Source organism: Aspergillus fijiensis, assembly GCF_003184825.1.
Source record: "Aspergillus fijiensis CBS 313.89 unplaced genomic scaffold BO72scaffold_57, whole genome shotgun sequence".
In the NCBI taxonomy this organism is placed as follows: domain Eukaryota; kingdom Fungi; phylum Ascomycota; class Eurotiomycetes; order Eurotiales; family Aspergillaceae; genus Aspergillus; species Aspergillus fijiensis.
Window position 1 is genome coordinate 233,079 of NW_024469033.1, and position 27,940 is coordinate 261,018.

General features: G+C 54.3%; 11 protein-coding genes across 11 annotated transcripts; 7 read left to right on the forward strand and 4 right to left on the reverse strand.

The window, feature by feature from the left end:
- Positions 1–93: 93 nt before the first annotated feature.
- BO72DRAFT_437041 (ubiquitin-binding serine/threonine protein kinase VPS15) lies at positions 94–5,328 on the reverse strand. The gene is made up of 3 exons (XM_040943340.1): positions 4,939–5,328; positions 4,756–4,876; positions 94–4,700 (listed from the first exon to the last, which is right to left on the reverse strand). The coding sequence occupies exons 1-3, from the start codon at positions 5,150–5,152 to the stop codon at positions 188–190; spliced, it is 4,848 nt and encodes a 1,615-aa protein (XP_040797708.1). The 5' UTR covers positions 5,153–5,328; the 3' UTR covers positions 94–187.
- An 874-nt stretch (positions 5,329–6,202) lies between these two features.
- Positions 6,203–8,955, forward strand: BO72DRAFT_230912 (uncharacterized protein). The gene is made up of 12 exons (XM_040939848.1): positions 6,203–6,324; positions 6,394–6,548; positions 6,610–6,747; positions 6,801–7,358; positions 7,423–7,703; positions 7,845–7,932; positions 8,007–8,019; positions 8,194–8,242; positions 8,309–8,393; positions 8,456–8,474; positions 8,547–8,561; positions 8,672–8,955. Exons 2-12 carry the CDS (start codon positions 6,427–6,429, stop codon positions 8,798–8,800), a joined length of 1,497 nt encoding a protein of 498 aa, XP_040797709.1. The 5' UTR covers positions 6,203–6,324; positions 6,394–6,426; the 3' UTR covers positions 8,801–8,955.
- Positions 8,956–9,252: 297 nt separating this feature from the next.
- Positions 9,253–9,934, forward strand: BO72DRAFT_499861 (uncharacterized protein; the record flags this gene model as incomplete). Its single annotated transcript, XM_040948866.1, has 3 exons — positions 9,253–9,284; positions 9,352–9,415; positions 9,488–9,934. 3 exons carry the CDS (start codon positions 9,253–9,255, stop codon positions 9,932–9,934), a joined length of 543 nt encoding a protein of 180 aa, XP_040797710.1.
- Positions 9,935–11,824: 1,890 nt separating this feature from the next.
- BO72DRAFT_230964 (putative C2H2 finger domain protein (Ezf)) lies at positions 11,825–13,411 on the forward strand. Its single transcript, XM_040939849.1, has 3 exons — positions 11,825–13,077; positions 13,126–13,199; positions 13,261–13,411. Exons 1-3 carry the CDS (start codon positions 12,127–12,129, stop codon positions 13,310–13,312), a joined length of 1,077 nt encoding a protein of 358 aa, XP_040797711.1. The 5' UTR covers positions 11,825–12,126; the 3' UTR covers positions 13,313–13,411.
- A 1,695-nt stretch (positions 13,412–15,106) lies between these two features.
- Positions 15,107–16,013, forward strand: BO72DRAFT_231172 (uncharacterized protein). The gene is made up of 2 exons (XM_040939851.1): positions 15,107–15,395; positions 15,485–16,013. Exons 1-2 carry the CDS (start codon positions 15,217–15,219, stop codon positions 15,717–15,719), a joined length of 414 nt encoding a protein of 137 aa, XP_040797712.1. The 5' UTR covers positions 15,107–15,216; the 3' UTR covers positions 15,720–16,013.
- idi1 (isopentenyl-diphosphate delta-isomerase IDI1) lies at positions 15,993–17,531 on the forward strand. The gene is made up of 3 exons (XM_040939853.1): positions 15,993–16,550; positions 16,707–17,045; positions 17,107–17,531. The coding sequence occupies exons 1-3, from the start codon at positions 16,307–16,309 to the stop codon at positions 17,340–17,342; spliced, it is 819 nt and encodes a 272-aa protein (XP_040797713.1). The 5' UTR covers positions 15,993–16,306; the 3' UTR covers positions 17,343–17,531.
- A 29-nt stretch (positions 17,532–17,560) lies between these two features.
- On the reverse strand, positions 17,561–18,572 carry BO72DRAFT_231208 (DUF202 domain-containing protein). Its single transcript, XM_040939852.1, has 2 exons — positions 18,232–18,572; positions 17,561–18,152 (listed from the first exon to the last, which is right to left on the reverse strand). The coding sequence occupies exons 1-2, from the start codon at positions 18,339–18,341 to the stop codon at positions 17,726–17,728; spliced, it is 537 nt and encodes a 178-aa protein (XP_040797714.1). The 5' UTR covers positions 18,342–18,572; the 3' UTR covers positions 17,561–17,725.
- A 778-nt stretch (positions 18,573–19,350) lies between these two features.
- On the forward strand, positions 19,351–21,659 carry BO72DRAFT_231243 (MATE family efflux transporter). Its single transcript, XM_040939854.1, has 2 exons — positions 19,351–20,285; positions 20,352–21,659. Exons 1-2 carry the CDS (start codon positions 19,571–19,573, stop codon positions 21,515–21,517), a joined length of 1,881 nt encoding a protein of 626 aa, XP_040797715.1. The 5' UTR covers positions 19,351–19,570; the 3' UTR covers positions 21,518–21,659.
- Positions 21,660–23,050, reverse strand: BO72DRAFT_230998 (putative replication factor-a protein). The gene is made up of 2 exons (XM_040939850.1): positions 22,841–23,050; positions 21,660–22,704 (listed from the first exon to the last, which is right to left on the reverse strand). The coding sequence occupies exons 1-2, from the start codon at positions 22,877–22,879 to the stop codon at positions 21,922–21,924; spliced, it is 822 nt and encodes a 273-aa protein (XP_040797716.1). The 5' UTR covers positions 22,880–23,050; the 3' UTR covers positions 21,660–21,921.
- A 172-nt stretch (positions 23,051–23,222) lies between these two features.
- BO72DRAFT_437056 (ATP-dependent RNA helicase DBP10) lies at positions 23,223–26,203 on the forward strand (the record flags this gene model as incomplete). The annotated part of the gene is made up of 1 exon (XM_040943341.1): positions 23,223–26,203. The coding sequence occupies exon 1, from the start codon at positions 23,375–23,377 to the stop codon at positions 26,201–26,203; it is 2,829 nt and encodes a 942-aa protein (XP_040797717.1). The 5' UTR covers positions 23,223–23,374.
- Positions 26,204–26,446: 243 nt separating this feature from the next.
- On the reverse strand, positions 26,447–27,889 carry BO72DRAFT_499868 (uncharacterized protein; the record flags this gene model as incomplete). The annotated part of the gene is made up of 1 exon (XM_040948867.1): positions 26,447–27,889. A coding segment is annotated over one exon (1,443 nt), but the record flags the coding sequence as incomplete, so codon positions are not given.
- Positions 27,890–27,940: the final 51 nt, after the last annotated feature.

Sequence of the window (27,940 nt, forward strand, 5' to 3'; positions counted from 1 at the left end):
GGGTTTGGAATTTCTGCACTCCTTTGGTACTTATGGATGTGCTTTTGTTGCGGTGGATATGGAGGACTGGTACTGGACTGCAGGTGATTGGATGGTTTGCAGGAGACTGATTTGGGGGGTGTTCGATTGTTGAAAGACTACCTCATTACCTATACTAGGCAAAGTGCATATTACCGGTAGGCTTAGCTCACTGAAACACATACACCATCCCCGCCCGATCGACACTCACGACCATCCCATACGGCGCCCGCAGCACGGCGACATCCTGGATGAAGTCCAGGTGGCTCTTCAGGAGTTGCTGCTGCTGGAGACTGATCACCGTGCTTCGTGGAAGTCGCCCGCTGCTGCTGCCCTTCTTGCTCCCAGCACCGCCACTCCCGCCCTTGTTACTGCTGCCCGTGGGGCCAGTGGAGGAGGCAGGGGTGCCATTGGGGATGTGCTCCGTTGTCATCATGAGGGACGGACCAGGCTGGGAGAGCTCGTAGCGTGGTTTCTGCGTGGCCCCGCCGTCCGTGGACACGGCATCGAGGCCGCTGACTACCGTCGACATGTCCGGGCGCGTGAGATCCCAGAAGCGGATCTTGCGGTCGCAGCCGCCCGAGACAATGAATCCGCACCGAGTGCTGCTGTCGCGCCCGTCGTCGGGGGAGTCGTACCCCACGGCAAAGGCACAGATGCCGGCAGGGGCGCTGGACGGGGACGGTCCCGAGGGGTGGTCGGCGGGACCCGAGGCCAGTCCTTCCATCGCGAATCGGCTGAGCATGCCTTCCGGTCGGTCGCCTTCCACATGCCAGGCTTCATAGTCTCGGGCACTCAGGTATGTTGGCCTGGGCCGGTTGTCCGGTGGCACCCCATTGGGACCGGAGGCGCCCAGCCCCAGTAAATCGGCGCGATATACCTCGCGGCACCGGACTTTCTCAATGTCCCAGACGATGATCTCGTTGCCGTGGGCACCGCTGCCAGACACACAAACCCAGCGCCCACGTCCCTTGGTCGGATGGACCTGAAGCCGGTGAATAGCACCCGAGCCGGAAAGGCCCCAGGCCTTCAACCGCACGCGGAACCGCAGGTCCCAGAGATCGAGGATGCCGTGCGTCGTGCCCATCAAGAGCCAGGTGTGCTTGCGATCACAGCAGAACGTGGTCGGTATCCCGTGATGCACGGGGTTCTGCAGAGAATAGACTGGGAGCATGGTCTTCATATCGAGGGCTAAGACGCGGCATGTGTTGGTGGCAATCAGGAGCGTCGACTGTGCTTCGACGCGGAAGTGCTCCATCCACACAGCATACTCGACAGTGCCATCCTTAGCCGGGGGCAATTGATACTCGCGCACGAGCTGAAGTTTCCCGTAGCGCACGTTCCCATTGGCGTTGTGATAGTCAACTTTGACCGCATGGATACTACCATCACTTGCCCCAGTGATGAAAGTGTGGGTGTTTTCCACAAATGCCAATGACTTTACCTTCGCTTCGGTGGAATGCCGGTACGTTTGACGAGAACGAGGGGTGAGGTTCTTCTCAAGGCGGGTCGTGTCCCAGATCTTTGCAGTGCCATCATCAGAGGCCGTGACGAAGAAGGCATGGTCTGGCGCAACCACTACCCGATTGACAGGTCCACTGTGCTCCCCAAATACCGTCACAAGGCCACCAGTGGGTTTCCACACTTTGCTGGGCTCCTGTCCGCTGGCCTTCATCATCGGCTTTTTGGTATCCACTTCCTTGACATAAGGACCGAGGTCGAAGAAGTCCGTGGGGTAGTTTTCCGCGAAAACCGAGTCAAGGAGGCGGAGAACTACCGGGTCGTTACCAGCATAAGAGTGATTTGCATGATACTGCTGTGGGCCACGTTCCAGCGCTGTCCTTGGAGGGAGTATGGGAGAAGCAACTGCTTGTTCATCTTCGCGTTGCGAAGGAGAATCAACCTTGCCAAAGGCATTCGCGGGGCTTGTGCCCGTTTCGGCGTATGCTTTGGCAAAATCCCTACGATTGAGCAAGCTCATGGCGCTCGACTTTCTCTGTACGCCACTGGCCAACCTTCTTATAGTAGGATTCTCCGCATCGGTGGGCGTTGATGAGCTATCTTGTCCCGGGCTCTCGCGACCCCCTGATATTCTTCGTTCAGCGTCCGAACTGGGTGGCGAGGCAGGTCCCGTAGCTCCAGGCGAAGACGCAATTGGCGATGGAACGGGAGAATTCTCAGACCTGATATTGTTCACAGCAATAGGGCGTGGGATCGTCAGATGGTCCGTTAGTTGGCTCCTCGAACGAAGATGTTTCCGGCGGGACTCGGGTCTGTTGTCAATAGACGTTGAGGCATCGAGCAAGGCATCGGTGATTGTATGCGGTCTTCGGTCTTCAGCCTTGGCATTCTCCGTATTCCCGAGGGAGTTTGTGCGAGGCCGGGTATTTTGTGTTTTGTCAAAGAAGACAGTCTGTGGCGTAACTCCATACTGAGTCAAAGTGATAACGCTATTCAAAGGAGAAGTCCCCGCTGCGTTGTCCTTCGACTGGCGGGCGATGACCCTCCAGATGAACTCCTTGAGTGCAAGGAATTTCAGTTCGTCCTCCTGGCCCATTCCAATGTTCCTCAGTCGCGCCAGCCACTGTTCATCCTCTTCATTCCTCGGTTGCGTACTCATCGACAAGCTCGAACTCTTTTGACCCCATCTGGGAATAGTATTTTCTGTTCCGACGAACGCAAAACTCGCTTCACGGGATGTTGCCTTCCAAAAAAGGCCCTTTTCGACATTTGACGCCCAGACGAATGCAAGTTCATACACATTTCTCGAGAGTGGTCGTTTGAGAGCGTCGAGTAGTTCACCCTCAGTGAAATTAATGATCTTGACTTTCAAGAACGGCTGAACAAGCGGGGTCAAAATAGAGTATCTATCTGCCAGCGAAAGAAATTTGGCTGACGCGATGATGAATTGGACAGCCGCCTCACGGATCCAAGCGTTCGGGTGCACCAGGAATCGGACTACAATATTGATCAGCTCCCAAGTCGTCGAACGTTGAAAAAGCCCAAGACCAGCCATTGCTGCCAACGACCTGAGTACCCTTTCGACGACGAACTCCTCCGGATCAGTCATCGACTGTACCATTAGCGGCAAAATGTACTGCTCCAAGCTAGTAGTGCCAACGTAAGCTGCAACCCCAATCACTGCCTCGAAGAAGGCACATTTCAGAATCCAATTCCTATCGTTGAGATAAGTATTTAAATGACTCAGAATCACCTCATTAGTCTTGAGGTTACCGAAGAAAATGCAAAGCTCTGACACGGAACCCAAGAAGGCGCGACGAACTGATGCGTCGCTATCAGTTAACATGGCTTTAGTATGTGCCTCGAAGTATTCGAGGAGATCAACCCTCGCAACATCGTAAAGGTTGTGATATGTCGCATCTTCTGTCCATCTGGGCTCTGATCCAACCGGTATCAAAGCTGGAAGACGTGTATCAGAACGCAGGGCTTGAATCATGTCCAAAAACCTCAAGGATGAGTGGGCAAGCGACGCAATACATGATGCGTATGCCGCTCGGACCAGTCGGCTCGGATTGAAACTGGTACTGGGCACAAACGGTTGCAACCTCGGGAAGATATACTCTGAGAATAAGTAGGCATTGACCGGTGAAACAACCTGAACCATCTCCAGGAGCTGAGCAAGGGCACGGATGGCAGCTACCTTGACTCTATCCGTGCGATCGTTCAGAAGTATCATAATATATGGAAGGATCCTGTCCAATTTGGCCTCATCCGACAATCTCTCGGCAAAGGCAAGCAAAATGTCGCAGGCTTTGATCCTGGCGGATGACTTCGATGTATTACGCAGGTTGGAGACAACGAGGGCCAGGAATATGAGCACTCCGTCATCTCCTTGTGGCTGGGACTTTGTGCCCGTAAGCCCGTAGTGAGGTAGATCTAATTCCACAGGAAATGTATCGCCGGTGAGCTTAGGGCGATTGCGATTTGATCCATTTTTGGTAGTCGCTGGTGAGGCACCAAGGAAGTAGGATATTTTATCGAAGTCAAGGTAGACTCTTTCAATGCGGTCATCGGCCTCTCCTCGAGTGGTAGATCCTGCCTCAACCTGTGCCCTACCCGACGATGGATCCGTCATAAGAGACATGTATTGGTGTAGAAAGCTGTAGAAGTATTCGGGGAACGCCTTGTTCTTCCAGAAATTCAGGTACTCTTCCGCGGAATATCTGGACTCAGGATCGAGCTGTATCATATGGAGGATCAGGGCACGGATCTCCGGGTCCTCAATTTTGATCAACTGGCTATGTTCTGGGCTATATTCACCTTTCCGGTACTTGTAAATCTGACTCAATGTGAAGATAGGAGCCTCTAGAAAAAGTTCGGCGATGACGCAACCAGCACTGAAGATGTCCATAGCCCAGTTGACATGTCGGCTTCCAGGTTCTTCACCGGCTTCGAGAAACCTTTCAGGTGCCAAGTAGCAGGTCCGACGACCGGACGTGTCGAAATAGAATGAGAAATCCGCCGGATTGTCCTCCGGAAGAAACGTGGGTTTGAAGGAGGATGAAAAGTCAGAGAGGTAAAGCCAATTCCAAGACGTGACTAAAACATTCTCGGTTTTGATATCGCCATGGAACACGTCGAGCGAATGACAGTCTCTCAACGCGCATAGGAGTTGAAAGGCAATCCACTTCTTCTCGATCTCCTCGGGAAATGGACGGGTACTGTGCACTGTGGTCAGTTGAGCATACTATCGTGACAAATCTTGAGCAGACATACCTCATCCGGTCATAAAGAGAGCTATGGATGTATTGGCGAACGAGATACCCACCGGTGCTGGTCTCGAGTATCCTCTGATAACTCAAAGCATTGGGTACGTCGGCCAACAGCTTGCGCTCACCTACCGCCGGTGTTAGCACCAGTGCGCATGCGATGCGGCTGATCGTCACTATCGGAACTTACGAAGGATAGCTTTGATATATGGCTCCAGCTTCATGCTGGGATAAGGCTTCATTATAACCTTTACGAAAACGAGGCCATTGTGTTGTCTGGCTCGGATACTTTTCATGAACCTGCCACCACCCATGGACTTCTCATACGCCAGGTCCGATAACTCGGGAACATCGATCCCCGCCGAACCCGCGGACAGGGTGGTGAGTGAATAGCCTTGGCCCATGGTGTTGATGCGCCTTCATCTCCCAGATACGGCAGAGCAAGATTCGACCAGTCACATCAAGATTGTTAGAGGTAATTTCAAAGCAGACTGTGAGACGGTAGAGGAAAAGATGCTTTGGCTGAAAGAGAGAGAGCCAGGCCAGGAAGAAAGGCGGTTGGTTGATTGGGTCTGGGTTCATGAGTGGATAAGTTAATGTGAAGCCGCGCCCGACACGGTTGGAGCTCCCATGTTGGTCACATGATTCAAGGAAAGCGGTGAGGCGGTTTCGCTTCGGCTGTAGTTAATACAGATAGATTATCTAACTACACAGTAACTTACACTGTAGTCTCATCCATCCTACTCAGTAAGTTACTACTACTTATGGTGCTTGCTTGGATGCGGCTCTTTCTTGAAACTATTGTTATCGCCAAGTTTAATTCTTTCCAGAATAGAAGTGGAATGTCTTATTGCTTGAAAGGATTCCCCCTGCCTACCGATGATTCAATCCGTTGATGTGGAGCTGAGATGATCACTCTTGGTCGAGTACTCACCTTTCAGCAAAAGTGAGGCTCGATCAGCTGTACACCTTCTTGTTGTCTCTGACGGACGAACTAAAAGTCACCAACTCAACAATGCTTTCATCATTGGGCGCGGATGGGAGGTGGCTGCAATGGCGTCCCGTAGAGCTTGTTTCGCCGGCGGGTTTATGGCACCAAATGAGCCAATCATGCCGTCGATGCTGAGACTCTCGCCATCCTCCCGGGAACACCTCAGATACTCGGCCACTTATTTAGAACGGTCGCTACACTGCACAGACAAACTCAGTCAACACTATGGACAATAGTCCATCATTCTAAGTGAGCACCTCTTTACATTACCTTCTTCCTCAATAATTCTCTACTTTTCTGGCTGACAAGCACTTATGCTAGAAATAGTACCTCACCAGGTACAGTACTATCGGTGCCATTCAGTACCTGGCTCCCGGTAAGGTTGACATGCATCCCTGAAGAGTTGTTCACCGACAAATCATTCGCGGACCCTTCGAAAAACTAGCACCTGGACAAGAAAAAAAAATTTCCCGAACGGAAAAGAGCACAAGATTGTATTGAATTATTGAATTCACGCTCTGTCCTCGTCTGCTTCTATCCCTTTTCTTCTCGTCACTTTGACGTGTTGGCTTTCTTGTGTTCAAGGTCACTGTTTCCCGCTTCCTATCTACATCAAGGGTCATCACTAATACTAGTCATGGCCAGGTCGTACAGACTTGAGGGCCACGGGCCTACTTTACTCGACTGATGGCTTCTTTCGGGATGGAGTCTTCCATGGCGTCACTTCCGCCCGTCGATCAAGACCACATTGAGGTTCCTATCATTGATGACAATGAGCCCCTCATCGAGGTCGTACGCAAACTTCAAAAGTAAGTTCTTGCCCCGGCATTCCGTTAGTACTAGTCAGGCTGACTCGCTACTGTCACTTAGCTATATGATACAAGCGGTCTCCGAGGTCTCATATTCTTTTGAGGAATTAAGATTCTCACCTTGCGGACAGAAGCTTAGGTTACTGCTGTACTCATTGGCAGAGAACTCGCACAACCCATGTATCATCTCTGCACTGATGTAAGCATCTTCATGCATGTAGCTGCATGGAACCCCGAGCTGACCTGCTGCAGGATCCTGAAGTGGGAGTTCAACAATGCAGCCGAAAATGACTGGGGTCTGAATGAAGGCCGCGGCTATGCATGCGAATACGTAGCATGGCAGTTTCTCTGTCACATCAATCAGCGCGAGACTATCGAGTACTTGCTAGAGGAGCTACCTAGCCCCGTGTATACCTCGATTAGCCTCACCCAAGCAGAAAGAGGCGCATCGGGTTTCGCAGCGGCAGGCGACGAGCAAAGTTTCCAACGGGAAGGAGAACGAACACCCCTCCTTCTGCATTCATCTTCTTCGCTGTACCGATTCTTCGGCGGCAAGAGGCGCGCAGGTAGCACCTCGGATATAGCAAATTCTGGAAGTAACGTTTCCTCTGCGGACGCGTATGAGCTTATGAAGTACTCCATGTTCTTTGGACTGAGCGCCTTGGAAATAGCAGCCATCGCAGAAGCAAAGAAGTTCCTCAGTCAGAAAGTTGTTCAAAAGGTCATTGATAATATCTGGAACGGGGAGATTGTGTTCTGGGACTCGCTCAGTGTTCATTCCACCAAGAAACCTCAGTTCTTCAACAAAAGGTAGGAGTCCCTTACGCCAGGGAGGGGGAGCATTTCGCAGGTTGCTAAGAGACATGCCATATAGGACCGCGGATCCATACTCCCGCTTGAGGGTCCCGGTATACCGCAAAGCCTTTGAGGCTGCATTCTTCGTCTCCTTCCTGTTTCTTTACTATGCTGTCTTGGTGGAGAGAAAGTCCACCGGAATAGGCATCTTCGAAACATTGATGTACATTTGGATTGCTGCTTTTGCCTACGACGAATTCAGCGGCATGACTGATGCGGGGATGGTCTTCTACCAGATGGACTTCTGGAGTGTCTGGAACATAGCCATCATCGGTACCGGTCTTGCCTTCATGATCATAAGTGAGTCATGCTCGGAGATCAGGAATCTGCCTCGTCGCAGTGCCCATCACCCTCAGCTGAGCACAGTCTCTGTGCAACCAGGTTTTTGACAGGGGCATTTGCATATTCTCCATTAACTAACTGAACGGGGAATATCAATAGGGGTTATCGGTCTGGGGAAGAAGAGCGATTACATCACTGACCTCTCTTTCGATATCCTGTCCCTGGAGGCTTTGTTTCTAGTTCCTCGGTGAGTCCGGAGGCCCCCTGTGCCAGCAAGCTGATACGTGTTTCAGCGGACTCTGACACATGGGAGCTGAACAGGATCTGCTCCCTGGTGAGCTTAAATTCCTATTTTGGAAGTCTGGTATGCCATGCCTGCGGATTATGCATGCTTTTGAGGAGACTGGGCTGACTTCCATGCACAGATCCCGGTTCTCAAGGAGATGGTGCAATTACCCGGCTGTCCCGTAGTTGCAGGTGGCGAGGAAGCTAATGGAAGTCATTCTAGACCAAAGCGTTCTTCCGATTTATCCCTGTGATTGTAGTGTTGTACCTAGGTGGGTAACCCCAAATGACGCATTCGAGAAAGCCTGATGCCAATGCGGCCGGGGATGTTCCTGCAGGGTTCTTGACCACGTTTACCATGCTTGCCCGTGACCGCCTCTCTCTCAGGCAAATGTCATGGATTTTGGTGAAGGTGTTCTTTGGGTATGGCGGTGAAATTCCCTGGTTAGCGACGACTCTTCCATGGAGCTAACAGTGCGAGGCAGGTCGAACGTGCTGGGCTTCGTGGGTTGTCCCTTGTCTCTTGGATGCTCGAATTTCTGCAAGACTGACGGTGGCTGAAATGATTGGAAACAGGACATCGCTCACGATGTAAGTCTCATGCACTAGCCGGGCGCCATGCAATCTTGATTGGAAGATGGCAAGGATCGCCGGAATCGATTGGCTCTCAAGTGAAGTTTTACTGATGCGCTAATTCTTAGATTTCCCCGATCTTCGGCTACGGTTTGATGTGTGTTGTTCCCGTTCCCTTTTACTGCTGTTGCTGTACTACACCTACTCCGTACTGCGCCACAGATGCCATGGGACGTGCCGGTCGCATACGCCTGTGATCACGTTTGGCGTTTCCCCTGTCGATTTCCCCTCTCTATCCTTGATCTCAGTGCCAGTTCTGTTCTTGCTCAGGTGCATCTGAAGGTGGCGATGCCAACATCAGACATCATAGGGTCGCGGACCTAATGCTCTGAAGGCCCGTTGGTGAGCGCCGGTGTTGCCGGGTCGCCAATAGAACGCAACTATAGCACGTCAAGCCTCACACCAGCTCGGCATCGATGCGAACGACTACGGACCCCATCACTCCCCAATTATAGCTTGGGGAGAGTGGCTAACGGACATTGGTTTGCAGGTTAATTTTTGTCTCCATGACCAATTTATTGTTGCTCTCGTCGTTGGTCAGCCTTATGAGCATGAGTCTAGAAGGGGTATGTTGATTGCGCACGGTGGCTGATTTGCGCACTTCCTAATCTGTCCACTGCTAATCGGCATTCGCTCCATCTTTCAGGTCATGGCTCATGCGAGAGAAGAGTACCTCTTTCAGTGAGCATTCCATTTGGGCGACATGCAAAAAACGAAAAAGAAAAACAATAACTTACGCTAGTACCAGACTGTCGATCTACGTCTTGGAAAGCAGCAATTCGCGAAGGCTGACCTACTTCATGCCCCCTTTAGTAAGTCCATTGTGATCACTTGAACTTGCACCAGAAAACGAGTCGCTAACAGCAAGACTCGCTACGCTATAGAACCTCATCCCTCTTCTCTGTATCCGGCCCTTGAGGCTCTTCCTGTCTGCAGAGCATATTCGCCGAGTCCGCATCGTGTTGCTCCGAGCAACCCACCTACCGTTTGTTGCACTGATCTGGGCCTATGAATCTAGCCGCCGCTATGTTTCGCGGCGAAATAGTCAGTTTCCACCAACGGCCACGACAGGGAGCAGTCGCCCGACCTCGTCTTTCCAAGCGGGCTTCCCTCCCTCCACGCACCATGCCCCGCTGCAGAGCTCCGCAAGTGAGGGGCAGTTCTCTAGACCTACAAGAATCAAGGAGCGCTCTCACTCGGAGATACGCGGATCATTTGCAGGGCAAGCTGGACCGGTTGACATTCCGGACATGGTCGATGAAATAGAGAGATTGCGAGTTCAAGTGGAACGAGTGGCTACAACCGTGGCCTTTCTCCATCGAGCTCATTAACGAACGCTAAGTTAGCCCTTCCCAGCTGGCGAGGGGCTAGGCTAGAACATGGAGACGGTTGTGCCGTAGGCCTGTTAGGCACACGCACTCGCCGCAGGGCCGGCTTCATAGCCTAAGCTTTAGCGCGAGCACCGGCCAGCGAGACCAACTCAAAAATGGCTTACGTTCTTGAGCTTCGAAGCCTTCACTCGCACGCAAAGATTTGTTGTATTGCCTAGATGGTCCCATTAACAAGATACACTTTCTGAAGATGATTGTACATAGTTGATTAAATTCCTTTTGTTCTTTGCGCGGCTCAGATGTCTTTGTGTGACAACCTCACTCTGGTGCATTCTTGCATTTCCTGTTCCCTTTAGTCTGGCTGTCGATGCTACTTTGGTCCATGTACAGTACAGTAGGTGGTGCTCTTGGGATGATAAGACACATCTAGACCTTCAGATGCCTTCTACTGCTTAGGAGAGTTAGCACTACAGTTAGGTCGTAAACACGGCACTTTTTAGGTAAATGCAGAGATTGTTGTTCTTGTAAGTCTTTGCATTAGTCACAGTGGGCTAGGAATTCGATACAACCTGATACAATTTCGTACAATTTTCTACTCGATTTAGAAATAATCATACTGGGTGATTACAACGACAATAATAATAATGGGACCATGCCATTTTTCCCAGTTCCAAGGTTGGTAGGAGGATGGCCCGGGATTAGGGCCGGGAGCCCCTCATTGCCCTGGTTCAGACACCCCTAAAACTGTACCCGGACCGGGGGGTGGTGGGGGGGGGAGGGGAGAGGGTCACGGGTAACTGAGAACCCCCCCTCCCCTTCTCCCCTTCTAACTACGTATTCTTCCCTCCTCAATCATCTCTCTCCCTCTCTCTCCGCTAAAACTGAACTTCTTCTTCAACGAAGATAAGCCAGCCTTCAACATGAATCTTCATCTACAACTATATCCCCCAACAACACCTGGGCTTCGCTCCTGTCACCAACATTACTACTCTGCTACGTGACTGTGATTCTGGATTTTAATTCCTGTCCTCTCGTTTCCTCAGCCATGGGGGCAGTGTTTGTCAATCATACCTGGCGACACGCACTGTTGCGTTGCCAAGCAAGGTACCAGACTGTCGGGTCCCAGCTATTCCTTTTCCATCCGCAGCAAAAAGACTGAGAATGAATCAGACGAAAGGGAAAAAGAAAAAAAAGAAAAGAAAAGAAAATCGCGCCCGACCAGTCTTGCTATTGGGAAAAGCAGCGGTCCCATTCAATAATTATGATGCAGGCGCTGCTGATGCTCGTCGTTCTCCAGCAGTCCTGGGTGGAACAGGCAATCCAATCTCTTCCCCCCTCTCTCCCTTTCCCCCGTCTATCGACTGGGGTTGATTCCGTTTCCCTCTTTCCCCCCTCCTCTTGTTCAAGCGCCGTCGGCTGCCGTTTGTGCTCCTCTTCCCCTCTATCCGCTGTCAAGTGCGTGTCGGGTCCCCATTACCGTCGATTCCATTCAGACCAACTGCCACACCCTCACGGCGGTGTTATCCGATGTCAATCGAATCATGCATCGCTCTTCCCCACCCACACCTCTTTTTCTTGTTCTTTTTAGCCCAGGGTAAAAAGAGTGACTGGCACCTTGGCCTGATCACATCTTTCCGGCGCTAATTAATTGTGCATAATATCTAATTGTCGCGCCTATATGGATGCTGCAGACCAGAGGCTGCAGTCCACTTGGTTCGGCCCTACCCAGCCAGGCCTTGCACACCCCCTTCGCGTCAAGTCCCTCCTCACCCATGCAAGACTGTCTCCTCAAGTCTGCCTTGCCTGACGAGGCGTCGGTTTTCTTGCTTCTTTCTCACTCTTCTGTGCCTCATGCGGCGGATGCTGTACTCCAATTGTCATATGGCAATCTAGTCGTCATTACTTTCAGCCGCTTTTTGTCGTGCGCCACTATTGCGATCGCACAGCAGCGTTGCTACCGGGTCACTTTGACTCTTTAATTTTTTTTATATAATTCTTCTCACTGTCACAGCTCAGTCACACCTCTCGCATTGTTCAGTCACTTGTTGATCGTCCTTGGCTTTGATCAAGACGCTGTGAAAGATATAATAGCTTCAGCATCCTCCTTCCCACCTTGGTTCAGAATTCTCTTGCCCGTGCCTCCATCATTTCTCGTCACGTTTTTCAAGACCCCGGCTGCTTCTTCAACAACCATGAACTTCACACCTTTTTCATACTCGTCACCTTCGCCCTTTGCTAACTCAGCATCGGATGACCACTCGATCCTAGATGCCACTTCCGCTTATGCGTCCTCTATGTATGCGACTTCCTTCGATATGCAAAACACTCAACAGCTGGCTGGCTTGGGCATATCACACTTCGGCATGGAAAGTACTGCGTCTGAGACCGAACTGTATGCGCATCCAGAACCTCCTACCTTGTCAGCCAACGCTTGGTCGAATACAACATTCAGTTCCGAGAACCTCCTCCAACCCCCTCTAGAATACAGGCTCTACTCTTCAACAACCATCTTTGAACCGCTTAGTGGTGTCATGGAAGCCGCTCCCTCCCCGGCAAGCTTCTATAGCTCACATACCTTAAGTTCGTCGCCGAGTTATGGTTCGAGTACCGAGACCGAGGGCCACCGCGAAGTTGCGCTGGATGACGGGTCATCCGTATGGCCTCGTACGCCGACTTCTGACTGTCCGAATATGCCAGTGGACTATGCCATAAAGGAGGACTCGCATGGATTGCAGGGACCGCCTGTGCACCAAGGTTCAGCTTCCAATGCATCTGCTGCTGCACTTTCCCAGATGCCACCTATGCCTCTTAGCGACACAAGCACCGGGCTACAATGGCCTCCCATCGATAGTCGCAGCAACTCAGCCGGTTTGGTTTCCGACCAAGAAAACGCACTCGGACCAATCCCCTGCGAAGTAATCTCAAGGTGGATCGAGGAGGTGGTCAGAACTCCCGGTGAAGAGTTGAAGATACCACCTGCGAGTGGCCTGAAGTGCAGTGTGTGCGGGTTCCGGTTCACTCGACGCTCGAATTGCCGGGAGCACGAGAAGAGGCATGACCCTAAGCTGAGAAAGTCTTTCCCATGTGATATTTGTGGAAAGACATATGGGCGGAACACTGACCTTCGGAGACATGTGCAGAGCGTAAGTGGCAGATCTTGATCTACAAGGTCCAGTTTCTGACAGTCGTAGGCCCACGTTCAGGAGCGTAAACATTACTGCGACCAGTGCGGGCAGTATTACAGCCGACAGGATACGCTTAATAGGTATGTTGACAACTTTCCGTACCAGTGAGCTCGACATGCTCAAATGCTGACACTGGGATAGACATAAGCTAGACGGATGCCCTCGGAAGATGCGAAAGTGCCACGCTTCGTAGAGGGTTTTAAGATCAGCCTGATACGGCATTCGTGGATTTGTTTTTCACCGGATGATTCATCGCCACGTATGGCCACCAGCATCGGTGGTATTTCTTTGACCAGCAGTGGGAGAAGACCCAACCGCTGCACAAGTTTTGGAACCGGTCAAGCCCTGCGTTGACCGCAAGCATGACGACCACATGTTTTGACACGCCTGTATGATTTCTTGGGAGGTTACCGTCGATACTAGCACATCACATTCTGGGGGGATTTTGTTTATATCTACACGTTTGTTGCAAGGAGGTCATCTGTTTTCATGTCTGTCTATTTACTTTCCATGGCAATTGCTCTTGTTTTGGTTTTGCCGTCTGGAGAGGTTCTTGCGTTGGCATTTGGTCTATCTGGTTTCGAGCTTGAATGTTTCTGCAGCTCGTATAGAGCACATGGGAGGGCTATAGAGCCTCAACGCTCCCGCGTGGCAGGTCCATGCGGAAGCAAGGAGAGCAGATTGTAGGAGATTCGCACAGCACATGCACACATACAATCGATTCATTGTTCCTTTCACTCGAACCAAAGCCCACAGATCGTATCACAGTGCTGGGAATAGATGGCATGGCAAGACAATCGCGCAAATCTAGCTTGACACTAAACAGACGCTAGGCTCGAGTAATATCGGACTCGAACAAAGAAAGACGGAACCAGGCTGCGAAGACACGGGCTGAAAAGAAGTCCTAGAGTGGCCTCCAAGGGTTCTTCATATTGGCCGGTCGGTCAATGCCTTGGGGAGTGGACCACCCACTTCCATCAACAAAAACCTGCCGACAGGCTGACAAACGAATCTCGTCTACATCACTTTTTCTCGGTCTCCGTCCCAAGTGTGTATAAGTGTGAACAAGTGTACGTGCTAGCACTAGCACGTACACCCAAGCCTCTGAAAATTCCGGCTCCGACCGCCGACCGACCAACCACCATGCGAACCATGGCAAGGCGGAAAAAATAGGGCCAGTAGTTCCAGTACAGCCTCCGTAACTTAACTACCTGGCTGGCTATTCCTCATACCTAGTAGATAGGTAGGTACCTCAGCCACCTTGAGTACCTACTAGGTAATTAGTCAACCCGCTTTAGTACCTTACCCGCCCTAACCCCGAACCGTCATCCCCTGAGCAAGCTCCAAGGAGTAGTCCAGGCTTTTCCAGTTTGACCCTCTTTTGCCCGCATCGAGACTAGTTGTGTAGTACCTAGTAACACCGACGCATATACGGTACGTACTCGATTAAAGTCTGCGACCGTACCATGGTTCCAACTCAGGGCTAATTCAACACCGTCGGGGGTCGATTTGTTGTCATCGACTACGGATATTGGTTTCAATTTAGCTCTTGATTCATTTCTCCGTCTAAGTGGGTTCCGTTTTATGAGGTTTGAGATGTGGCCGGACATCATCGGACTTCTTTCTGTCTCTCTTAGAGTCGGGATCGGAGTCGGATCGAGGTGGGGCCCTTCAATTACCAGGTACGTAGGTCAAAAGGCTTCGGGGTATTTTTGTGGGACTTGCTTGCCTGTTTCTGCTTAGGTTCGGGGTGTTTTCGTGGGGGTTTGTTGGGGATGGGATGGGAGGGGCTGGGGTTTTGGGTTTATGTTTTGGGTGGGTTAGAGGTTTTTCTTTTGAGGGAATATTGTATCGAGGGATTAAGGTATAGGTCTATGGGAAGGGTGATTTATAATATTGCGTTTGTAGTGTGGAATGGTGCTGGTGCGGGTGCTGGGGAACAATAACATATAACAAAGTAAGCTCAATCAATACAACAAGAGTATATAGATGGGCTACAGATTATAGTTATGACTAGGATCATAGCTCTGTAAATGCTTGGGTCCTCGTCCGGGGACTCGATGCAAGTGATGCATGCACTGTACCTTGCTTCTATAGATGTTGGGCTTGGAGGGGTGGTTGGAACGGAACATACAAGCATGGCAAGGTCGCTCGGAGTTTAAGGATCCCAACTTCCCCCCACGTCCGCGTGGTCGATTCGGTTTATGGCTGCAGGTACTGTACCTTGCTGCTTTCACGGACACAAACGGGATGGTTGTTTGCTCGGGTGATGGAATGTATGTATACTGAGTATGTGGGTGCTTGTATGGTGCTTGATGCTTTTAAGTGCTTGATGGCTCATCTCATGCTGACATGGTTTGTGCAGATTCTCTTGCACGATCGATGCAAGGGTGCTCGACTGTGACACTCTACGATACTCGGTGACAGAGCAGGCAGCGAGGAATGTATCTGCTTTGGCTTACAGCCAGCCAGCCTTCGAGCAATCGCCCAAGTTACTGCTCGAATCCATATCTCGAGTTATCGGCAAGCTAGGATCACTTCCTCCGATTGTCTCGATAGAGCTGCTTGTGGGACTGAGGACCACTGCTATGCGACCATGAGCTGAGCAGCATGTGCGTCAGAGCCCCTCATTATCAGTGAGCGACACATTCCCGGCTCTGACATGCACTGACTATCTGGTCCAATGGCATCCAGACCCCGTCAGTTCCTCATCTCATCCCTAGAAAGCACAGGCGACGCAGGCAAGTGGTGCAGGCATTCAAATCAGTCTCCCTGCAGATCAGTCGTTGGTCAATCGAGAGCCGAGAACTTTATACTTGGTGCCAACATCCTCAAGCCCAGCGCATGACCTCAATTGTTGCAAGGCCATAGGTCGGATGGGCTGCAAAACACCCCTCTCATGCAGCCAACTCCCGGAACAACGCAACGCAACGCAACGCAGCCATGTTGTACAACATTCCCTCAGTGGTAAAAGAACTCCGCACGAGTTGAGATTCTGCCACCGCCCGGGGCATGGGGGCCGCCCGCCCCCTCTCTCCCATTCCCCCCCGCGGAAAAATGAAGGGTCAATAATAATAAATGACAAACCCGCCGCCCGCCTTTCGCTCCTCCTCCTCCTCCTCCTCCTCCCCCCCTTCTTCCTCCTTCAGCTTTCAACATCTCCCCAGTCTAGTTGGAAACTTCCACAATGAGCACCACGACAACTGTCACCGAGACGCCAAGAATCACAGCGGAGAATGTCGCGACTCTCTTCCCCGAGGTCGACACCTCGCTCGCTCGTGAGGTTCTCCCGACTGCGACAAGTGCTGCCGCCGCCGGGTCCAGCGACGACCTGGCCGGCTACGATGAGGAACAGGTCCGTTTGATGGATGAGGTGTGCATTGTTCTGGATGAGGACGACAAGCCTATCGGTAGTGCCAGCAAGAAGGCCTGTAAGTTTTGCTCCCCAAAGCTTCAGTTTTCAGGGAGAAAACAACAGCGGTGGCGTTGGCCGCTTGTCCCTCCCTTCTCTCTCTCTCTCTTCGAAAGACTTGTGTATGGGCTACATCTCGTTCCGAATCGCTGACACCTTATGTCTGTATGACTAGGCCACCTGATGACGAACATCGACCGCGGCCTCCTGCACCGCGCCTTCTCGGTCTTCCTCTTCGACTCCAACAAGCGCCTGCTCCTGCAACAGCGCGCCACCGAGAAGATCACATTCCCGGACATGTGGACGAACACCTGCTGCTCGCACCCGCTGGGCATCCCCGGCGAGACGGGCTCGGAGCTGGACGCCGCGATCCTCGGGGTCAAGCGCGCGGCGCAGCGCAAGTTGGATCAGGAGCTGGGCATCAAGGCGGAGCAGGTGCCGTTGGACAAGTTCGAGTTCTTCACCCGCATCCACTACAAGGCGCCCAGCGATGGCAAGTGGGGGGAGCATGAGAGTGCGTTACCTTGTTTTTTGCATAGCTGTCAACCCAAATGCTTACAGATTGCCGTCTCCAGTTGACTACATCCTCTTCATCCAAGCCGACGTGGACCTGAACATCAACCCCAACGAGATCCGCGACACCTGCTATGTTTCGGCCGAGGAGCTGAAGCAGATGTTCGAGAAGCCCGGCCTCAAGTTCACGCCCTGGTTCAAGCTCATCTGCAACTCGATGCTGTTCGAGTGGTGGAGCCACCTCGGCTCGCCGTCGTTGGAGGCCTACAAGAATGAGAAGGAGATTCGTCGGATGTAGGGGGTTTCTCCGTTGTCCAGCGTGACGGTCTAGTCTGCATTTCATCCCATACATATCTTAATATCCCTGTTTCGTTGCTGCTGTGCTCATCATGGACGAAACCCTTTGCTTTTTTTGCAGTGTTCCCATTTATTCCCCTTCTTTCACAATCATATGGTTAGCGTTTCGATGCTCGAATTCGATCCTCAAGTTTCAACAAACCACTGCATTCACATTGACCGTGATCTCGATGCTAAAGATAATTGGCGACTCGCTTGTTTCGTACATATCATAAACCGGCCTAGACTTTGCCCTTGCCCTTCACCTTGACCTATACCCTTCCCTCTAGCGCTCACCTGAGATCGTAGTGCATAATCCATCCTCAACCCATGTCCCTTGAAAGTTCAACGGGAAGTCTTCGCATCCGTCGCCAAAAACAGCACACAACACGCCAGAATCACCGTCCCGACCACCGTAAACATGACCTGGGTCTTCCACCCGCTCTGCACCAGCGCCGCCTGCTGGCTGTACTTGCGGACCGTGCGGATATAGTTGGCGAATCCAGTGATCAGGCACGTCAGGCTCAGCAGCCAGAACACGATCCCCAGCGGCAGCGCCATGCGCCGCTCCAAGCCCGTCGGCGGCGTCTGGAAGTGGAACGAGATGATGATCGCGATCGCCACGACGCCCAGGTACATGGCCAGGCGCAGCCACGAGAGGAAGGTGCGCTCGTTGGCGCAGTGGTCGCGCGCGTCCGAGGTGAGGTTGTCGAAGAGGAGGGCGCCGCTGAGGGGGCGGGCGAGGAAGATGTGCGTGGTGGGTTGGGGGGGGCTTTTGGGAGTGGGTTAGTTGGGGTTCGAAGGGGGGTACCCTGGGGATTGGGGGTTGGGGGGGTTGGGGGAAGACTGACTTGTTGGCGGAGATGGGGGTTGCGTTGGCGGGGTTGATTAGGGGGTTGTACGGGGGCTTGGGGGGGTGGTGGGGGGTTGTTGTTGTTGTGGTTGTGGTTGTGGTTGTCATTGTTGCAGTTGTGTGTGTTGGGAGTTGGGGACTTGTTGTGTGGTATAGCAATGTGCTGCTTCACGTCTGGATCGAATAATCACAGCCAGGATATCGAAGCTGTGCAGGCCAACTGCTTGCGACCTTGACTCGCTGCGTCTGGGTGATGCTCATGGCTGGGATTCTGGATTTTCTCTCTTTGAGACTGGTCGTATTCTTGGGTGCTGGGAAAAGGGTCCGGTGACAGCCAAGGTACGGAGTACACTACTAGTGATGGCTAGTGATGCATCCCAGCACGTGATTCCATGCTCGGCGACAACCCTGGGCAGAATGATGTCACGGCCGCGTTGTCTTGCGAACTCGGCGTTGCACAAGGTGTCGGTCGACGTTCTTATTGTTGGGGTTATGGGTTATGGGTTATGGTTATGCTGAAAGGATCCCTCCTCGGGTTTGACACCTGATCGACCCGTTCCTCAGTCTGTCATGTTGAAGCTTCGGTGGATAAGGTCCCTCAATCCAGTATCGCCGATCTCGCCCACCTACTATCTACTTGGTTCCTTCGGCTGGACCATCTTCTTTGGGATTCCGCCCAATTGCATCCAATTGCATGGGCTGATAGCTGGTGCGCACGGGTTAGTCATCCTCCTATCGGTCAATGCGGGGCTAATCAATCCTGACTACTCCATTCCTGGTAATCAGAGGGAGAAAACAGTGACATGAGACTTTCCACGTTGTCTCAACGAATTGCTCAATTTCACCTCTGTCCAGTCATGACAAGACGGGCTAATTGATATCCTCCGAGTGAATGAAGCCACCACAAATCAATCAATGGGAATAGAAAAGACACGAGGTGAGTCACGTCGACGAAGCTGGAGATTCAAAAGATAAGGTAAGGTAAGAGACCCGCAGCCACAATACGGGGCACTTCCAACCAGACTTGCACTTGCAAGCCAATCGCTGACGCCGCAAAATTTGCTGCTCGCTGCTAGACCTTCCGAAATTGTCCAATCGCTAGAGACGATAAAAGCGTCGCCCCCATCCAACTATCCCAGTCGCTCAGTCGCTAAATCGCTCTTGAGTCTTAAACAATTCCCCTCCTTGCTTAATTCCAGTGCTTCATTCACTCCGGAAGTCCTTTGCTGCGGCTTTCGGCAAATCATGCAGCATTGCTCCTTACCTTAGTTTCCATCTATAAACCTCCAATCCTCCCTCCCCTCAGCAGCTCCCGCCGACCTCTTATCCGAGAAATCATGACTCCGCGCGATTCCGATTTTCACTCCCCCAGAATGTCAGACGAGCACCACTACCTGTCTCGTTCGCCGCTCGCGCGGTCCGCCATTGCGCGCGACCTGGAGGACTACGCCGACGACGAAGGCTCCATGCTCACCACCGACGACGACGATGCCTCCGAGACCTCGACCATTCGCGCAATCGGCAGCCAGCCCGGAACCCGCGCCCATTCCCTGGCCGGCTCGTACCAACGGCCCAGCTACTTCACCACCGTCTCGCGCGCCACCGTCGTCCCGTATCGCCCGGAGCAGGAGGGCCTGACCCGGCGCGAACGCGACCAGGCCATCGAGGACGAGCGCAATCTCCTCACGGACAACCATTTCATCGAGCCGTCGCGGAAGAAGACCCGTCGCTCGGCCTCGGAGTCCGCGCCGTCTACAGAGGAGACCGCGCTCCTCGGTGGGGAGGGATCTTCGCGGGCGCCGCAGTACGATTCCGTGGACTCCGAGGAGATCGACCGGAAGTGGGAGGAGGCCGTCACCGCGGGTCTCATCCAGACAACGTGGAAGCGCGAGGCTCAGGTCATCGGCAAGAATGCGGCGCCTTTGGTTTTCACCTTCTTGCTCCAATACTCCCTCACGGTGGCTAGTATCTTCACCCTGGGGCACTTGGGGAAGAAGGAACTGGGCGCGGTCAGTCTGGCGAGCATGAGCGCCAATATCACGGGTTATGCTAGTAAGTCTCGAACTTAGGCTGGTTGCATTCGCTTAACACAGTGCTAATTCTATTTGTCGTGTACAGTCTACCAGGGATTGGCTACCAGTCTCGATACACTTTGCGCTCAAGCTTACGGTTCTGGGAAGAAGAAGCTGGTGGGTCTGCAAATGCAGAAGATGGTCTTCTTCCTGTGGACCATCTCCATTCCTATTGTCATTCTTTGGTTTTTCGCGGACAAGGTTCTGGTCAGGATTGTGCCGGAGAAGGAAGTGGCTGAGCTTGCGGGCTTGTATCTGAAGGTGGTCGCACTGGGTGCGCCGGGATATGCCTGTTTTGAGAGCGGGAAGCGGTTCGTGCAGGCGCAGGGTCTGTTCTCCGCTTCTCTCTACGTCCTCCTGATCTGTGCTCCTCTCAATGCAGTGATGAACTACGTGTTCGTCTGGCAGTTCGGGTGGGGCTTTGTTGGAGCCCCCATCGCCGTGGCCATCACGGACAACCTGATGCCGCTCTTCCTGTTTCTGTACGTGTACTTTGTTGCGGGATCCGAATGCTGGAATGGTGTAACCCGAAGGGCGCTGCGCAACTGGGGTCCCATGATCAAGCTCGCTCTTCCCGGTCTCCTGATGGTCGAGGCTGAGTGTTTGGCATTCGAGGTCCTCACGCTGGCTTCTTCGTATCTCGGAACAACCCCCTTGGCCGCACAGTCCATCCTTTCGACCATCTCTAGCATCACTTTCCAGATCCCCTTCCCTGTCTCCATCTCTGGAAGCACCCGTGTGGCGAACTTGATTGGCGCTACCCTTGTCAACGCCGCCAAAACCTCTGCCAAGGTCACCATGGTCGGTGCCGTGATTGTCGGGCTCCTCAACATGCTCCTCCTCTCCTCGCTGCGCTACTACATCCCTCGCTTGTTCACGTCCGAGGAGGAGGTCATCGAACTGGTTGCCCAAGTGCTGCCTCTCTGCGCGGCGTTTCAACTCTTCGACGCGCTCGCAGCCAACTGCAACGGTATCCTCCGAGGTATCGGGCGGCAGGAGATCGGCGGGTACGTCCAACTCTTCTGCTACTATGCCATCGCCATGCCCATCAGTTTCGGGACCACCTTTGCTCTGGACTGGGGTCTCTTCGGACTCTGGAGTGGCGTGGCCCTTGCCCTGATGCTCGTCTCCATCATTGAGGGATTCTTCCTCACGCAGACCAACTGGAACCGCTCCGTGGAGGATGCCCTGAAGCGGAACTCCATGACTTGAATTTATTGTTACCTGTTACCGACGAATGATGACCACCATGATGTTTTGATGATTTTTTTTCGTTGTGGGTTCACTGCTATTACCTAGCTTCCCCTTTGAACGACGGGTGCGGTATATTAGTACTGTACATATATGGGAGGCGGCATCGTTTATTCAAAAGTTTCGACAACCTCACGACGACCCTCTGCAAGCGGACTGAGATTGCGGTGTGTATATGTTGTATGTGCTAGGTGTGTTAGATTAGTTCTGGTTGTATGTAGGCCCTCAAATCGGCCAATATCGTTATGCACCATGTCCAATCGGGGCAATGTAAATCAACCATCAAAGGAACCCATTTTTGCATACTATTCATCAATAACGCGCAAATCGTACATGCAAACAAGAAACCCCCATCCCAAACAAACCTAGTACTCCAGAATCGCCCAGGTCTGCTCATCCACCGTCGAGAAGATGACCCCAGCCGTCAACAGCTCATCGCCCGCCCTAGCGACATCCGGCATGGGCAGACTCAACTTAGCCGCAATCAACTGCGCATGCAACCCCTCATTACTCTGCGGCTCCGTGCTGAGCAGATTATACACCCGTCTCGCCACAGGACTCATCGCCGGCAACGCCCGCCCACCACCACCAGCACCACCACCATAATCATCCACCCCACCCATCGACGCATCCCCAGCCGCACCACCCGCACCACCCGCACCAGCCCCCTGCCCCTGAGAACCACCCACCGGCCCCTTCGTGAAAAACAGATGCACCGCCGCCGCCTCCAGCAGATGCACATGCACCTCATTGATATCCTTGACGGCGCGCACGCAATGCGCCCCGACGAACCGCTTGTTCCCGAACGACTTGAGCTTCCCGAACACCTTGGCGTAGCCGTCCACCTCGGGCTGGGATCTGGGGCCGGAGGGCTTGTTGGTGGTGGCGGTGTGCTCGTCCGTCTCCATGCTGTCCCCGGCCCCCGACGACGAGTCGATCCACTGCTTCACTTCGATCTCCCCGGTGCCGTCGTCGATCTTGTACGTCACGTTCGTGCTCTGCGAGCTGATGTTCCGCACCTGCCCGATGAAGCACACGCTCGCCGCCTCGGCCGAGTCGATCTGGTAGCCGGCTTCCGGGTACGGTTGGGTCGCGTCCAGCGCTTGTTTGATGGTTATTGGGCGGAGGGTGGCGTTGTTGTAGTCGCTCTATTTGGGGGAGGAGTTAGATGTTGGTTGATTTGGGAAGAGAAGAGGAGGGGCAACTGGGGGGGTGGCTGCCATCAGAAGCAAGAGTGTAATGGTTTAAAAGTGTTAAGGTGTAAGGGTGCAGTGTAGGCTTTACCTTTCCGCCAGAAGGACTGTTGTTCATCTCGCCGGGCATGAAGCCTCCGCCGCCGCCGCCGCCGCCGCCGCTACCTCCGTAGCTGGTGTTGTAATTGTTGTAGCCGCTATCTGAGATTCCGAACGAAAATTGTTAGCTGAGTGCCGCAGCAGCGAAGGAAAGCTGGGAAGTGTGGTAGAGAGGAAAGAGTGGTGGTGCAGAAAGTGCAGAGGTCGTGGGTGTAAGCTTACCCATTATATAGTCTGTTTCTTTGGGGGTATCTTTAAAAATTGCAAGTTGGGATGGACGTTTATTCACTGCACTGAAATGATGGAAGTGTTCATGGCATTTTACCGCTTCGGGACGTGTTCGAGGACGCGTCGCGGCGGGAGTTTGCCGTCTTTGCATTGTTTGGCTGGTTTGTTCCGTGGCTGCTTGATCCCGCCCGCTTCACCGCCTTGGACATTTTCCCCGGTCAGCCAGAAAAAAAAAATATGTTTGATCGAGACACAGCTCAGGCCAAACCGCATACAGGCGCGCGGTGACAAGACAAAAATGGCCCCTCGCGCTGCTTCCCCCGCTCTGTCGGAGAATGAATTCGACATCACTAATGCGCTGTTCCAGCATGATAGCGATTCCGAGATCGAGCAAGTCCCGCACAAGAAGGCCAAGCGCCAACCCCCGAAGGCGGCCGCGCCGCAGCAACTGGATTTCCTAGGCGGCACCCACGACGATGACGACGGCGAAGATGACGAGGCTTTCATCGCGGAGAGACAGGCGTCGGCCAACCGGAAGGGCTCGAACCTCAAGGGCCGCACGGTCAAGAAGGGCGGCGGTTTCCAGGCGATGGGGCTGAATGCGAACCTGCTGAAGGCGATCACCCGGAAAGGGTTCTCGGTGCCGACCCCCATCCAGCGCAAGACGATCCCCGTCATCATGGACGACCAGGACGTGGTGGGCATGGCGCGCACGGGTTCCGGCAAGACGGCTGCCTTCGTGATCCCCATGATCGAGAAGCTCAAGAGCCACAGCACCATGGTCGGCTCCCGCGCGCTGATCATGTCGCCCTCGCGTGAGCTGGCGCTGCAGACCCTGAAGGTTGTCAAGGAGCTCGGCAAGGGCACCGACCTCAAGTCCGTGCTGCTGGTCGGTGGTGACAGCCTCGAGGAGCAGTTCTCCATGATGGCCGGCAACCCGGACATCGTCATCGCCACCCCCGGTCGGTTTCTGCACCTGAAGGTCGAGATGAACCTGGACATGTCGAGTATCCGCTACGTGGTCTTCGACGAGGCCGATCGGCTCTTCGAGATGGGCTTCGCCGCCCAGCTGACCGAGATTCTGCACGGCCTGCCCCAGAACCGCCAGACCCTGCTGTTCTCGGCCACCCTGCCCAAGTCGCTGGTCGAGTTCGCCCGCGCCGGTCTGCAGGACCCGACCCTCATCCGTCTGGACACCGAGAGCAAGATCTCGCCGGATCTGCAGAATGTGTTCTTCTCCGTCAAGTCCGGCGACAAGGAGGGTGCGTTGCTCTACATCCTGCACGAGGTGATCAAGATGCCCACGGGCCCCACCGAGGCGGCCCGGCGCCAGAAGGAGGACGAGAAGAAGCCCTTCAAGGACCGCAAGCGCAAGCGATCGGCGATGGATAAAGCCATCAACACGAGGGAATCCCCCACCAAACACTCGACCATCGTCTTCGCCGCCACCAAACACCACGTCGATTTCCTGTACTCGCTCCTCTGCGAGGCCGGCTTCGCCACCTCCTACGTCTACGGTTCCCTCGACCAGACCGCTCGTAAGATCCAGGTCCAGAACTTCCGGTCGGGCATTTCGAATATCCTCGTCGTCACCGACGTCGCCGCCCGCGGTATCGATATCCCCATCCTCGCCAACGTCATCAACTACGACTTCCCCTCGCAGGCCAAGATCTTCGTCCACCGTGTCGGTCGTACCGCCCGTGCCGGCCGCACGGGTTGGAGTTACAGTCTGGTCCGGGACCAGGACGCCCCCTACCTGTTGGACCTGCAGCTCTTCCTCGGTCGGAGGCTCGTGCTGGGCCGCGAGTTCGGGGACCAGGTCAACTACGCCGAGGACGTGGTCGTCGGCAGCCTGCCCCGGGACGGGCTGTCCCAGAACTGCGAGTGGGCCGCCAAGGTGGTCGAGGACTCAACCGACATCGCCAACCAGCGCGCGGTCGCGGCCAAGGGTGAGAAGCTGTACATGCGCACGCGCAACGCCGCCGCCCTGGAGAGCGCCAAGCGCGCCAAGCAGGTGGTCGCCTCGGACAACTGGGCAGCCACCCACCCGCTTTTCAGCGACGAGACCTCGCAGCTGGAAGCCGAGCGCGAGAAGATGCTGGCCCGCATCGGCGGCTACCGGCCCACGGAGACGATCTTTGAGGTGAACAACCGCCGCAGCGGCAAGCCCGAAAACGAGGAAGCCCTCAGCACCATCCGCCGCGTGCGCACGACGCTCGACTCGAAGAAGAAGCGCCAGGCGCAGGCCGAGGAGCAGTCCGAGTTCGTCGAGGATGCCGTCACCGGCGGCGCTGCAGGTGCGGGCAGCGACAACGACGAGGCCGCCGCCGACGGCGCCTTCGACGACGACGAAGATGAAGCCACCGGCATCCCCGACAACATGTCCATGGCGTCCGAATCCGACCTCGAAGTCACCTTCTCCGCCTACGGCAGCAACAAGGACAGCAAGGACCACAAGGACAAGAATGCAGCCTCCTTCCAGAACCCCGACTACTTCATGTCCTACACCCCCACCAACATCAACCTGGCCGAGGACCGCGCGTACGGGGTGCACTCCGGCACGAACGCCAACTTCGCGCAGGCGTCGCGCGACGCCGCCATGGACCTGCTCGGCGACGAGGGCAGCCGCGGGTTCGGCGAGCCCCGCACCATGATGCGCTGGGACAAGCGGCACAAGAAGTACGTCGCCCGCCAGAACGACGAGGACGGCTCCAAGGGCACCCGCCTCGTGCGCGGCGAGAGCGGCGCCAAGATCGCCGCCTCCTTCCGCAGCGGCCGCTTCGACGCCTGGAAGAAGGGCAAGCGCCTCGGCCGCATGCCCCGCGTCGGTGAGGCCGAGACCCCCGGCATGTCCGCGGATCTGGATGCTGCCGCCCGTCACGGCGGCGGCGGCAAGCGCTTCCGGCATCGGCAGGAGCGTGCGCCCAAGCGCGCCGACCCCTTACGCGGGGATTACGAGAAGATGAAGAAGAAGAACGATGCCGCCAAGGAGCGGCAGTTCAATAAATTCGGCGGTGCTGCCGCGGGCGGCAAGAGTGAGATTCGGGGCACGGATGATATTCGTCTCGCGAGGAAGCTGAAGCAGAAGCGCATGGAGAAGAATGCTAGGCCGTCGCGGAAGAGGTGATGCTTCGCTTAGTTTTTTTCTGGTGGAGATGTGGGGGGTTTGACTTTCTACTTGTATATACCATTTCGTGCGGGACGGTTTACCATAAAATCTGTTTGTTTGTTTGTTCTTGTTGCATGTAGATACCTTACTTCAATGATACGAGTGGGAATGAGATCGTGTTTGCATTATATTATTATGGTCGCGCTGGCTGGAGCAATTTGTTCAGCGCGGATGAGTTAACTGTCTCGCTTTATGGCTGGCTTAGTATACCATCCCCATCAGAGAGCAGGGAGGCATGCCCTCGCGCTCGAAATCATCCTCCTCGGCTGTGCATGTTGCGTGTGGCGTCGGCATCCCGATCCCGGCGCAGGGGAGCATGCCTTCTTTCTCGTCGGCGTCATTGTCATTGTTGATCTCGGCTTCGACGGTGGAGGGTGCATGCTGCGCGTGAGCGCTGAATGCACCGCACGGGAGAATGCCCTCTCTTTCATCGTCATCATCCTCGACCTCGACCTCTGGGGTAGTGGTAGAGGGTGCGTGCTGCGCGTGAGCCCCAAAGGCACCGCACGGGAGAACCCCCTCCTTCTCGTCGTCGCTATCACTCTCGCTTTCGACCACTGTCGTCTTCGGGGGTAGCTGCGCTGAATGGAGTCCGATCAAAGTGCAAGGCAGCATGCCCTCTCTTTCATCGTCGTCGTCATCGGCACCGTCGACCTCTGCGGCAGTGGTAGAGGGTGCATACTGCGCGTGAGCCCCAAAGGCACCGCACGGGAGGAATCCCTCCCTCTCATCGTCATCACTGTCCTCCTCGACGACTGTCGTGACATTCGATGGGTGCTTCGCGTGCGCGACAAAGGCGCCGCACGGGGGGATTCCTTCTCTGTCTTCGTCCTCGCCGCTCCTCGTTTGACTCGGGATTGCGTGAGCATGCGCATGCAACATAAAAGCCGCACACGGGAGAAGGCCCTCCCTCTCATCGTCATCGTCATCGTTGTCATCGTCGCGGTGCTCGTAGCCCAGCACCTGGCGAGCTGTGGATACTCTCTGCAGCGCAAATCCAGCTGCGCATGGCATCATCCCTTCTCTCTCCTCCTCGTCATCATGGACCTGATCCGTCCTCACCACAGCCTCAACAACCACAGGTTGAACACTCAACCCCCCCTCATCCTCCTCGACGCGGTCCACAGCAACAGAACACCCCTCAAGCTCCTCCCACTCACTCTCCCCATCTAACAATCCTTCTTCTTCCGGTCGAACCGCATTGGCAGTCACATCCCGCAACACCTCCTCCCGTGCAGCAAGAACCCTCCCCCACGCCCCCCTCCTCTCCATCCTCCCCACCCACGCCGCGACAAACGGATACGCCCGCATCAGCTCCAATCCCAGGCCATCATCCCCGGAAGAAGAAGCAAGACCGTGGAGACCCGGTAAAAACGCCAAATCGGCGTGGCTGCAGCGCTCGCCCACGAGCCAGGGTTGATTCGTCAGGGCGGTGTTCAGCGTTGCCAGGACGTTGTGGGTTTGGGAGTTGGGGCTGGGGCTGGAGCTCAGCGTCGTCTGGAGATGCAGCCATTGGTTCAGGAGGTGTTTCTCCGTGGTGGTAGCAGTAGTGCTCAGAGTATTTGTGTGCTCGTAGTGGTCGACGAGGTATTGGATGATCGGGTTGGCGTGGAAGAGGGTGGTTCTTGTGTTGGGGTCTGTGAGGGCTATTTTTAATGATGTGTTAGTTGTTGTTATTGGGGGGGGGGGGGGGGG